Consider the following 13,128-nt stretch of genomic DNA (forward strand, 5'->3'; position numbering starts at 1 on the left):
GGAGCGACTGAGTCAGCCGTGTACCATTCATCCACCAGAGCTTCAACAGGAGCATCACCTAGATCACCCTGCATTGCATTTTGGAAACCAACCAGATCCAATAGTCTGTGGGGGTGGACCATCTTAATGAGGCCTGCTCCCCATGGGCGGGGGCGGGGGGGAAGAAGTCCCACTAGGAGGTTGCATTTTATTAGGTAGTGGTCCAACCAAGTCAGTCACCATTGGTCCACCCTCTCTCTGATCTGTTGAGAATACCAGGTCTAGTGTGTGATCTGCCATGTGGTTGGGGGCGTTAACTAATTGGGACACATCCAAGGAAGCCATGGTTTCCAATAACTCAAGAGCTGAGCCTGTGGCCCCGACCTCAGCATGGACATTGAAGTCCCCCAGAACCAATAGTCTGGGGGAACTCAGTGCCACCCTAGTTCCAGAAGGGAGAGTGCTGGATTGTGGGGAGCACAGTCCCCACCAATAAATTTACTTTATACTAGGAACTTAAAATATATTAAGACTAGAAATTTGATCACAGCTCTTCTATATACTGTCTGTATTCTTCATCAAAACTACTCTGAAATGCAGGTAACACCCTCGCACAATGACTGTCTTAACAGCTGACATTCTTATGGCCAGCATCTGCATTAAAATGGTTACACATTTTTATGGAAGTTGTGTTTCACCAGGAATGGTTCAGCAAGTTTCACTGCTTAATATACTGCAGTGCCACAGGCTGATAAGGGATAGCAAGATATCCTACATATATAAGAATAGTTGATTAGAAACAGAACTGCACAGCTGGAATCATCTCCAGGTATTATGCAATCTGACCTCCTGATGAAGCACACTTTTTTTGGGGGGGGGAGTGTGTCTTATGGAGCAAAAAATATGGTACATATGAATAAGGTCAATGGTATAATGGAACCAGGCCTCCTTTCCCTTCTGATCTTAGCTGCAGTTCTCACAGCAGGTGGGATAGTGAAGCATGGAGCAAAGACTTCTATTTTAACCTACTATCCCAAAGTATTTGGGGCCAGCTTGGTCTTGAATGGGCAATAAAGTTTTATTAGCTTTTGAAAAGATTAGCTCCTGGTGAAAATGAAAACTGATAGGAATAGTTATTGATATGGCTTAATACAGCTGTGAAAGGATCTCTTTTGGTGTGCAGATGTTGGGACTGTTCTGATAAACTCCAGTTGGGTCAGAGTACATAATCGATTGAGGTATATACCCAGTGGAGAACACAAACAACAGCTAGGCACTGCATTACATTTCAACTGCACCCTTCAAATAGGGTTCAGATAACATATAAAGTTTGAATTCATTTTAAAGGTAAATGGGCAAGGGTCATGCTACTGACAGACATAGTTGGGAACTGCGACTGAATTTTGGGCAATATTTTAAGGATCTGGATTTGGTGATTATACAAGCAAATGAATTTAGGAGCCAAACTGTTATGTGGTAAGCAGGCTGGTGAATGAAATCAGGAAGTCAAGAGTGACCCCTGCACAGGGACATATAATACTGATGAGATACCAATGAATTACTGATATGCAAACACAGTCCAAAGAAGGTGAGAAATCAACAGCAGGAGAGTACAGTACAAATAAATAAGTTTACTGCAGAGATGTGTTCACCAAATTCTCAAACACTATAGAAGAGGTGCAATGTAGTTTTAAATTATATTACTATACGCATGAAAGGGATGTGGTGGCGCTACAGGTTAAACCGCAGAAGCCTCTGCTGCAAGATCTTTCGACTAGGAGTCGAAAGATCAAATCCACGTGACTTGTCCCAGCTCCTGCCAACCTAGCAGTTTGAAAGCATGTAAAAATGTGAGTAGATAAATAGGTACCACCTCAGTGGGAAGGTAACCATGTTGTCTAGTCACGGTGGTCACGTGACCACAGAAACTGTCTTCAGAGAAAGGCTGGCTCTATGGCTTGGAGATGGGGATGAACACTGCCCCCTAGAGTCCGACACGACTGGACTAAATGTCACAGGGAACCTTTACCTATATGCATAGAAGTCTCTCTACAAGCAAGTGATGAAACGGAGGTTTAGGCTCATTAGAACCCAAGACTCGTTGGAAATGACGATACAATGCTAGGAACAGTTGAAAGCAGCAGGAAAAGAGGAAGATTAAATATGAAGTGGGTTGACTCCATAAAGGAAATCACGGCCTTGAATGCGCAGGAGCTGAGCTGGGCAGTTTATGAGAGGGCATTTTTAGAGAACGCATTCATAAGGTTAATACTGTATATCCTGCATTATTTTTAGCCACCAATCGGAGGCGACCCTTCAGCCCACAACATTATTATAGAGCCATTTCCTATCTAGAAAGCTTCAAACAACTCACACAGACGTGCCCACACCTTGAAAACAATGTGTGAGGAGCCCCTTGGTACAACTTCTATGCCCTGACTGTGCAAGCGATGCTCTCGGGCGAGGAAAACTGGGAAATCAAGCCGGGGTGGAGATGCACGAAGAGAAGTGCAGCGATGACTGCGGGGCCCTGTTTGCCTCGCCTCTTCAGCCCGGGCTTGCGCGCGTTACCCACGTGCGCCGAGGCATGTCTAACACTCGTATCCTAACCTTATTTCCTCCGATTATAGCCAGCCGGCGCAAGCGACAGGTGACAAAGGGCGCCTTAAGGAAGCTCGCCCAGCTGACAGTCGCAAGACGTAGCCTTCTGACGGACGAAAGGCAGATTGCCGTGGCCAAAGGGCGCCATAAATACCCGACGGCTCGGGCTTGGACAGCTCCGGGCCGGGTGTGGCGAGGCAAGAAGAAGTAATCCAGGGTTCCCTGGAGACAGCCCGGCTTCCCGCGCCAAGGCTCCCTCCCGACGAGCTCTAAGGCCTCCGCTTGTTCCCGCCTTGGGCATGCACCACACTTAGGCACCCTTTGCAAAAAAAGAAAAGGAAAAAAAGGAAGGGAAAAAAAGCGACGGGAGGGGGGAGGAAAGGCGCGCGTGGCCTCACAGCGACTCTTTTTTTTTTTTTTTTTTTGCCAAGCAGTGGCTGAGGAGATAACTCCCCGGCCCCGGCCAAGTTTTCCGTCCCGGCCTTGGCCTTGGCCCCTGCCTCGCACGGCCATGGAGCCCCCTCAGCCGGAGCCGCCGTGCTACCAGAACGGGGACGCGGGTCCCTTGGCCCTCTTCAAGAGCCTGGGCGAGCTGCAAAGCGGCGGCCCTGAGGCGCGGAAGCAAGCCGTGAAGCATCCCCGGGCGCCGCTGGGCGACAGGTGGAGCCGGGCGCTGGAGGCCGAGGAGGAGGAGGAGGAGGAGGAGGAGGAGCGGGACTCCTTGCCGGCGCTCGAAGCCGCCTACGGCACCATCTTACAGAGCCTGGGCGAAGACCCTGCCAGGGAAGGGCTCCAGCTCACCCCCCGACGGGCGGCCAAAGCCATACAGTTTCTCACCAAGGGCTACCGCGAAACCGTCGCAGGTGAGTCCCCTGCCGCTAGTTCGTGGGCTTTCTATTATTTTTATGTCAGCCTCCCTCTCCCCTGTTTGATCCACCGTCACAAAACGATGGCGCTCCTCCTGGAAGACATCCTGCCTAACTACAGTATATGCCTATTGAGTTTTCCAGGACGTTAGAAGGGCGGGAAGAAGCTTAGAATGCTGAATAATCATCATTTCCAGTGTTCCCCATCAGGATATTTATTTATTTTGCGGTTAGATTTATATCCTGCTTTTCTTGCACTGAACTGAAGGTGGAATGCATGACTCGCCTGACTATTTTCTCCTCAGCAACCCTGTAAGGTAGGAGAGAGTGGGAAAACGTGACTCGCTTCAAGGGCACCCCGGGGTTTTCACTACCAATTGTCGTGGCAGATCACCTGTTTAAGCCATATTGTTCAGTGTTTGGGTTACTGGGGTTTTTCCTCAGGGCTGGCCCTGCTGTTGGCAGAGGGAAACAGTGACAATTAATGTTGTTATTACTGGCATGTCTTTATTGCCAGGGAGGGAGGGAAGGAAAGAGTGTGACACACTTCAGGTGCCCAAATAACTATGCTAGGCTTATGCCCAGTGTTTCCTGACTTGAATAGTGGGGACTGTCATACCACTTTGAGTGTCCTAGCAAATGCCTTTGACCATTCTGAATATAGAATAAGTCAGAATTAATTCAGTTTAGTTCATAAATAATTAGTGTAGGATTGGAGAGATTTACAGAGTGACAAGTTAACAAAAATTGTGTTGTTAATTCATGAATAAACTTCATTATAGACAGTTGTTTCCTCAGCTCAGTATCTACCTTTCATTTATATCAGGAGAGACTGAAATCTTGCATTTTGTTTTAGGACTGGCCATCTGGCAATTCTGGCAAATGCCAGAACAGCCGATGGTCAGAAGGGCCGCTAGCTGCCTCAGCGCAGGGCCAGGCTGAGCCCCCCTCCCCAAAAGAGAACGAGTGAGCGAGAGAGCGAAAGGGAGCCTTCCCTCCCCGCCCCCTTGCCTTGCCTTGCCTTGCCTCCTCCTCTTCCTCCTCCTTCCTCCTCCTCCCACCCCCTCCAGCTGGGGCGTTCCCCCCCAACCTCCCCGCCCGGCCCAAGAGCGCACCCGCGCCCGAGGGGGGGGGCAACGCCGAGGCCCGGCTCCTAGCGCGGCGGCAAAGGCGGGCTCCGGGCGGCGGAGACGGCGGCCATGGGGACGCGGCTGCTCCGCCTCCCTCCTGCGCCCGCGGAAACGGCGGCGGCGGCGCGCTTTGTTCGAGGCTAGCGCGGGCAGCCGAGACGCCGTGGCTTCCCGGCCCTGCCTGCCCGCCGGCTGCTCTCGGGCCGCGGCTGGTGCTGTTGGCCATCCGGAGGGTCTGGCCGGCGCATCCCCCGCCCCGCTCGCTCGCTCGCTTCCTCGCCCTGGCGCGCCGGGGCTGGGAAGGGCGGGAGGGCGGAGCGGGAGTGGCGGCAGGAGGAGGAGGAGGAGGAGGCAGCCTCGCCTCGGATCCTCCCCCACCGCCCGCCCCGGCCGAGAGCGCACGGTGGCCGGGCGCGTCGCCTTCGCTGGGCGCCCTTGGCCTCTCCAAAGGGAAGCGCGCCGCTGGGGGACGGGAGAGTGAGCGGGCGCCTCGGCCGGCCTTCCCCGGGCGGGCGGGCGAGGAGGGAAAGCCGGGGGGGCCCCGGAGAGGGGAGGAGGAGGAGGAAGGGGGCGAGGACGGGGAAAAGAGCGGAGGGGGGGACTGGAAGAGGTGAGGAGGGCTGATCGGAAACTGGAAGCCGAGAAAGCCTCTCCTCCTGGGCAGGGGTGGCCATGCTGCCTCCCAGGAAAGCCCCTCTGACGAGGCTGGGCTGAAATTTCATCGGCAAGCCCAGCCTCGACCGGAGGGATCCTGACCCGGTCCCTGGAAGATCAACTTTCTTGGCCAGTTTTGGTTTTTTTTAAGTGAAAATTTCCTCATCAGAGCTGGGCTACGCTGTCTTTGTTTCACCGTCCCCTGAGAATGTCACAACCCCGCTTTAGATACGAGTTGCCTTCTTATCCTGCTCCTTAGGATGCGCTGCGGCAGAAACGATACACTCCTCTTGCACAGGGAGGTTCTGTTTATTTGTTTCGTTCATATCCTCGGCTCCCTCCCAAGTTTTATCCTCCTCCCTACAGCCCTGTGAGGTAGGCCAGGCTGATGGCGAGAGCACTTCGCTCAAAATCCCCCCGGTGCATTTCAGGGGTCCATAGGGCCAATCCTGGCCCAAAGCCAGGTGGTCCTGTGTCCCCACAGCCGGTGGGCCTGTGTGCTCTAAATGCCAGGGCCGATTTTTGGTCCCAGTCCGGCCCTGGTTTTAGTAGTGGAATTCAGTCCTTCATTACTCTTATTGTTCTTTAAGATGTATATATCATACTTCAGGTTTTATTTTTTTTCAAATACCGTATGACTTTTTTTCACAAGGAGGAAAAAATAAACCACACCGGGATTAGCCTGTCTGCAAAGTTATATTAAATACAGCAAGAAATTACAACCAACCAAAAACACCCAGATTAATCTGATACACCATCAATACATTTCTCTTAAAAACACAAACAGAAGTATTGTGGCATCTTTAGCAGATTAATTTTAGTGTGAGCCTTTTTTGGTTACTGTCTACTTCTTCAAATCCAATTCTTTGTGTCTGAAGAAGTGGATTATAATTGATAAAAACTCATACTAAAATAAATCTATGTAAGAGATAATAATAACAATTCCAGCTTATGGCAACCCTTTCCACTTTTTTTTGGTAGAGAATACACAGAAGTGGTTTATTGTTCTCTTCTTCTGAGGGAATAAACCACTTTGAGTATTCTCTACATGGAAAAACTTGGAAAGGGTTAACGAAGGCCAGAATTGACTTGACTGCATGCAGTTGCATGTTAGAGAGCCAAATGCACTGTCTGCAATCCATGATCCCGAACCCAGTGGACATCAGTCCCTACTGCTTTTACAGTACTTCAGCATCCATTGATGAGTCACAAATTGCCAAGCCACACTATAACTGAATAAGTTATGTTATATACCTGTTACATACTGAATTGCCTGAACAGCCTTGTTCAGCTCTAGCAAGCTCAAGCCTGTGGCTTCCTTTAGGGAGTCAATCCATCTCATATTTTGTCTTCCTCTCTTCCTGCTGCCTTCCACCTTTCCCAGCATTATTGTTTATCCCTGCCTTCTCATAATGTGCCCAAAGGAGGACAACCTCTGTTTTGTCATTTTTGCCTCCAGAGACAGCTCAGGTTGGATTTGATATAGGACCCACTTTTTCATCCTTTTGGCAGTCCAGGCTGTCTGCAAATCTCTCCTCCACCATATTGCAAACAGTTTTTTTCCTGTCAGCTTTCTTTACTGTCCTATTTTCACACCCATACATAATGATCGGAAATGCAAGTGTGTGTATGATCTTTGTCTCGATTTCCAGTGACATATCCTTGCACCTGATGATCATTTCTAATTCCTTCACTGCTGCCCTTCTCAGTGTTCTGATTTCTTGGCTGAAGTCTCCCTTTGGATTGATTATAGAACCAAAGTACACAAAATCTTTAACTATGGAATAAACAAAGTCACAAATGTCTGCATGACGCAAAGTTTAAAAAGACACTCTGCATCAGGCAAAATCTTTGGTGTTCCACCCATTGTTGGCTTACCATTCTTTTCATGTTGAGAGGGGCTTGTTGAAGTGGGAATCAACAAAATTTGGAAAAGCTGTTTTCTTCACCCCTGCCTTATATAATCATAGTGTGGGCAAGAAACTATATGTTTTCATCTTACCTCTTAAAATAGTTCTTAAAGATTAAAAAAAGCACACAAAGGCCATCTCCTAGTACGCTACTCAACTTCAGTTATCAACCAATTTGTTAAGAAGTTAGATTCCACAGGAAAGCAACATCTTACCCTTTTTTAACCTATTCTGAAATAGTTGTGATTTTTTGGGAAAGGGATCTTGGGGTTGTTTTGGGGAGCTGAATGAAAATGTCAAACTGGTGACAAAGCTGGATTTCATGCTTTGTTCATGTCAGAAGCACCACAGTCCTATTAATAAATATATCAGATAATTTTCATCAAATAACAGAAAACTTCAACAGCATTTCGGGCAGCTAACATCATGTCTTCCATAGTACATGTTGAGTGGGCATAGACTGCACTGACATATGTGTGAAGTTACAGTACCTGTTCTTCTCTGCACTTGCAAAGGACTGTGTCAGTGCAAAAACATTGTCTTTGGTTTGCGTTGGTCCTGTACTCCAATTAGGGATTACAGTATTAGGAAAAGGGGTGGAAAATAAAACTGCCAGGATCATAATGTCTCAATGCCTTATACGAGCTGCAGCCAAACTTAGGAAACTGTATACTGTTCCACTTGCTACAGCTTGAGAATGAGATATTGTACACCTGAAGATGGAAAAGCAAAATGAATAGGGAGCTAAAACAATACCACTATGAGGAAAAGTCATAGCATCTCTACTGTCCAATTTGAAAAAAGGGAGTACAGTAACAAGAGCATTGTAAAGGTGGAACACCAGCAGGGTGGAACAAGCATTGTAAAGATGTATAAAGTGATATATGGTGTGGAGAAATTGAACAAAGCGAAATGGCGTGGAGCAGAACGAAGTTTTTCTCCCATCTCATAATATTAAAATCCGAGGACATCTGGTGAAGATGGGTGATGATAAGAAATTTAGGGCAGATAAAAGGAAGTGTTAATGTTGATGATTAGAAATGGAAACTACCATTACATTTTATGTTTATATTTAGTATTGAAGTTGTACTGTGTTTGCTGCTTGATTATTTTGTTGGTGAGTGGTGTATTTGTGAGATAAGTAAGTATTCCAAAAGAGAGACATAAGGTTTTGTTTAGAGGGGAAAAGTTATGGTTGAAAGTTTATTTGTTTGTGCAACTTTTATAATGCCAATTCAGTGAAAAAGCACTGTCCTGGGCAGGTTACAACAAATATTAAAATATTCCAATCACCATCCCAACAAGCAAACAATAAAATTAAACTTAAATACAAACAACAAAAATAACAAAGACAGTGACAGGAGTGAAACATATGGCAACCACTGAGCTAGATAATACAAATGAAGATCAAGAGAAGGACAACTGTAGGGTAAGAATATTACTTAAGGCTTCTTTAAAGAATTCTGCCTTAACTAGCCTGCGAAAGGCCTGGAGGGAGGGAGCTTGGCAAACAATTGATGGGAGTGAGTTCCACAAAAATAGAGCCACCACCGACAAGGCCAAGTTCCTAGTTAACACCTTCTGGTCCTCCTTTGGTGTAGGCACCCATGGCAGCTAGGACTGAGAGGAACAGGTGACACAGGCAGCTATTCTTTGGGAGAGATACTCTGATAGGACAGGAAAATGACCCTCCCCCAAAGTAAGCAAATTTAGACCAGCTGTCACCCCCTACTCAAACACAGACACACTGATACATCCACTCCAAGTAAATATTACAGAGTAATCCTACTATCCCCTCCATTCGTTACGTAGCACATAGGAGCGGAAGAGTTAAAATGAAAAAGAGGCTTTGACATTGTCATCATCCACAAACAGCAGATTTGTAGAACACTTTGGGGGCTTCAGTTACATAATCTTTGTTAGTCTGGTACAGTCAAACTGTAGTGTGGGAAAGGAAGTCTTGTGCTTAATGGGCTTAGTCCTAGGTACACAGAGTGTTTCTCTTATGTTTAGGGAATTGAAAAGTGGAACTACATAAGCTGTGCATGAAAGCTTGTGTCATGACTTATCTTTTTTTTTCCTGTTGCAGATCTGAGCTTGTCTACACATGCATTTTGGAGAAGGTTAAGTGAGGTCTCTAGAAGGTCTGATATGCTATTTGGTGTTATCTTTGCATCCAAATGGCATAGAACAGTGATCCCCAACCTTGGGCTTCCAGATGTTCTTGGACTTCAACTCCTAGAAATCCTGGCCAGCAGAGGTGGTGGTGAAGGCTTCTGGAGTTGTAGTCCAAGAACATCTGGATGCCCAAGGTTGGGGATCACTGGCATAGAAAACTGAAACAACCCTGTTTGATCCCAGCCAGCCGGCTGTCAGAAGTGAGAGGTGAGGGCAACAGGGGGGGGGGGGTGTTTGCATTTGTCTTAAAGATGCAATTGAGAAAAGCAAATGAAAATCCCCTTCCTTGTCTCCTCCTCCTGACCTCACTTGCCCCTTTTTTAAAAAGCCTAGCCAAAGTATACATCCACACACAGGCATGCAGGGGTTCATGTGTGCACAGGAGGATTCAACTTTTGCATGGTAGCCTATCACATTGGACCGTTGCAGGGATGGGATGGTGCGCTCTTGAAGTCGTGATCAAACAATGGCTTTGCTGGAGTGCCCCCCCCCGTCAAGGGGCTTCTAATTTCTTGGAAAGGTAGGATCAGTCTACTTGTCACTCCAGACAGAGCAAAGGAAGCCTTTCTCCTTCAATTTGCCAGTATCATGAAATGGCTTAATAAGAGAGCAGCTTCATGATACAGGCAAGTTTAACGCTTCCTGGGCTCTGTGGAAGTGTTTAATTTCCAAAGGCAGCACAAGGAGTCACACTGCGTGTGCATGCCTATGTCTGTCTTTGTCTGTATGGATTGTCTTAGCTTTTTACAAGGGGCAAGCAGAGCAGCAGTGGCAGCAAGGGCAAACAAAAATCCCACTCCTTGTCCACTCCTCTCTCCCATTGCTAACAGTGAGATGGTGAGGACCAAATAGGGCAGCTTATTATCCTTATGCTATTTGGATGTGAAGATTGCACCAAATGCCTGACTGGAACTCCTAGTGACCTTATTTAGCTGGCTCAAAAATAGATACATGGACAAGCCCTAACACAGCTACCCACCGGGAAATTGCATTTCTTTTTGTAGAAACATGGGCAAATACCAGGGACAGATTCCAGTTTTTTCTCTCTCCCGTTTCTGTATCCTGATTATAATGTGCAGTGTGGTGCAGTGGAGAGAGTGATGGACTAGGACTCAGAAGACCTGGGTTTAATTATTCACTCAGTGATGGAAACCCATTGGATGGGGGATTAATTACTTCTCAGATACCCCATTTACCTTGAAAGCCCTGTTAGAGTCGCTGTAAATTGGTTTCATCTTAACAGCACAGAACAACAATCTGATAATGCAGAAAACAGACAGGTCTGCAGTTCAATTCAATGGGATGTTTCTTGATAAGAAAACTAAAAAATATATGGTCTCCAATATATCCAACAAGCTAATATCACAGTAACTATTTGTATCTCCTTATTCGTTATGATTGACCCTGTAGTGACACAGCAAATATAAGCTCTTCTCTTTTCATTTTCAATACTGCATTAATCCCTGATTACAGTAATCAGCTTCTTAGTTCCGTTCTCTAATTGCTACCCAGAAGCAAGTTGACCAGAAATCCTTGTATTAAGCCATCATCTTGTTCCAAGGTTACCAGATTATTTCTATAATGCATTCATTCAGCTTTAACTGGGCACTTGAGGATTTTTCTTGGTTTTTTGTATGAATGAAGAGTTTGCAGCTCAATGGGAGTAGAATATTTATACTTCTCCCTTCAACTACACTGGGGTTCAGCATGCCATGCCGCCACATAGTTCAAAGTCCGTGTACAACTCTTATGCCCACCCAAAAATGTAACTACAATGATAAAGAGAGAGAGAAAACACTTCTCTCTCTTGGGTTCTCTTGTGTAGTGTTGACAGTCCTTTCCATACAGTATCATATATAATGAGCCTTAAAGATCCTTATGACTCCTTGTTCTACCAGCAGAATTAGAGATACAGTACTGTGTTTGGGGGCAAAACTACTTTGATGCCTTCAGAGTCGTAGGATTCTGGGAGGCCAGAGGTACAGTATTGAATATTTATTGGATATTTATTGATGAAAAATCCATCTATAACCAAAACTATGCTGTTCAGACCTGTGCAGTTCAAGGGAGATGTGTACTAGCACGTGGCATGACAAAATTCTTGTTCCAAGTGGTAGAGCAAGAGTGTGGGGAATTGGAGTGAAACATGGTTTAGACATATGAATTATAATCCAATATGGAACCCCCCCCTCCTGATGATCCAGTAGAATAAGGCTTGTTTTACTGCATTTCCTACCAGTCCCAGTCAGCATAACCAGCCGTCTGTATGATGGGAATTGCAGGTCAACAACCTGGAGGGCCATGCATTTCCCACCTCTTTGTTAATTCTTTTTTGCCTTCATCCATGTACCTTTTTTATCCAAACATACTTGAGCCTTCAAGCTGGCTTTCTAACCCATACTTGCTAGTAATTGGTGGGCAGGTGCATGGAACAAGATGTGGTGCTAGGGTACTGGAGTTCCTTCCCAAAGGAGAGCTAACAAGACTTTTCTTCCTGCTTTTAAAGAGGTTTTGAAGATGTTTTCTCAGACATTTGCTTCTTTTCCCAATATTTTTAGGCTGTTCTGTGTTCCTCCAGGCTTTTCATTGCATTTTTATATCAATATATAGACATATCTGAAGGGTTTCATCATGAAAGATGGAGCAAGCTTGTTTTCTATAGCTCCAGAGGATAGGATGCAAAGAAATGGCTTCAAATTTTGTAAAAGGAGATTGCACCTAAACATTAGGAAGAACGGTCTGACTTTGAGCTGTTCAATGGTGTAGTGGATTGGACTGGCCTTAGAGGGTTAGTGGACTCACTCTCTCATTGGAAATTTTTAAACAGAAATTAAATGGTCATCTGTTTGGGAACTTTAGCTGTAAATATCCCCCTTTGATAGGGCATAGGATTTTATGCCCTACAGTTCTACACTTCTATGATTCCATGTTTATTGTTTTAATATACTGATGTCAGTGTTTCCATATTTGGATGAAGTTTTCATCACAAAGCAGGAAAAATAAATTGGAATTAATGGTTGTTTTCAGAACTCTTTATCAACAAGATCTGCCCCCTGGGAGTGGGATAGACTGTTCCAGGCTTACCCAACCCTTGTCTACATCATTTTATCTCAACATCCTCAAACTGAGAGAAGACCTTGAAAAAGGTTACTTTTTTTGGACTACTGTATTCACTCCCTGACTCCTGAGTAATGGATGTGCTGGCTGAGGAATTTGGGTAGTTGTATCCAAAAAAAGCAACTTTTCTAAGCTCTGCCTGAAAGCAAGCCCCATTGAAATCAGTTGGTCTTAGTTTTAAAAAGATGTCTGTAGGATTCCGTTGTTAGCCCAGCCTCATTCACAAGTTCACTTCTGCCTCTTTTTTATTAGAATCATGTGAGGTAGAGAATGGGGACAAATTCATTGGCCTCATCCTGTTGATACATCCTTCTGGCTTTGTTGGAGCCTGAACTGTATAAAAATCTTGGGCCCTGGTACTGAATTTGGCTTAGATGGCTATACCTCCTTGACACCATCATTTTGTGATCATCCAGCTTTTGTGTGGATGGTTTCACATTCTGAAATGCCTTCCTGAGATTTATGTCTTGCTAATAAGGGTTGGACAGGATGAGATGGTTGGACACTGTCATCGAAGCTACCAACATGAATTTGACCCAGCTCCGGGAGGCAGTGGAAGACAGGAGGGCCTGCTGTGCTCTGGTCCATGGGGTCACGAAGAGTCGGACATGACTAAATGACTAAACAACAACGGCATTTATTTATTTATAGAAGGGACATGGTGGCACTGCGGGTTAAACCGCAGAAGCCTCT

At 45.9% G+C, this 13,128-nt stretch overlaps 1 protein-coding gene across 1 annotated transcript in view; it reads left to right on the forward strand.

The window, feature by feature from the left end:
• The first annotated feature begins 882 nt into the window (after positions 1-882).
• LOC110080758 (GTP cyclohydrolase 1) overlaps positions 883-13,128 on the forward strand; it is a 28,824-nt gene continuing 16,578 nt past the window's right edge. The window contains exon 1 of the mRNA XM_020796920.3: positions 883-3,443. Within this exon, the coding sequence (XP_020652579.3) occupies positions 3,092-3,443 (352 nt within the window). The 5' untranslated portion in view covers positions 883-3,091. The remainder of the gene's footprint in view (positions 3,444-13,128) is intronic.

This window comes from Pogona vitticeps, chromosome 1, assembly GCF_051106095.1.
Source record: "Pogona vitticeps strain Pit_001003342236 chromosome 1, PviZW2.1, whole genome shotgun sequence".
In the NCBI taxonomy this organism is placed as follows: Eukaryota; Metazoa; Chordata; class Lepidosauria; order Squamata; family Agamidae; genus Pogona; species Pogona vitticeps.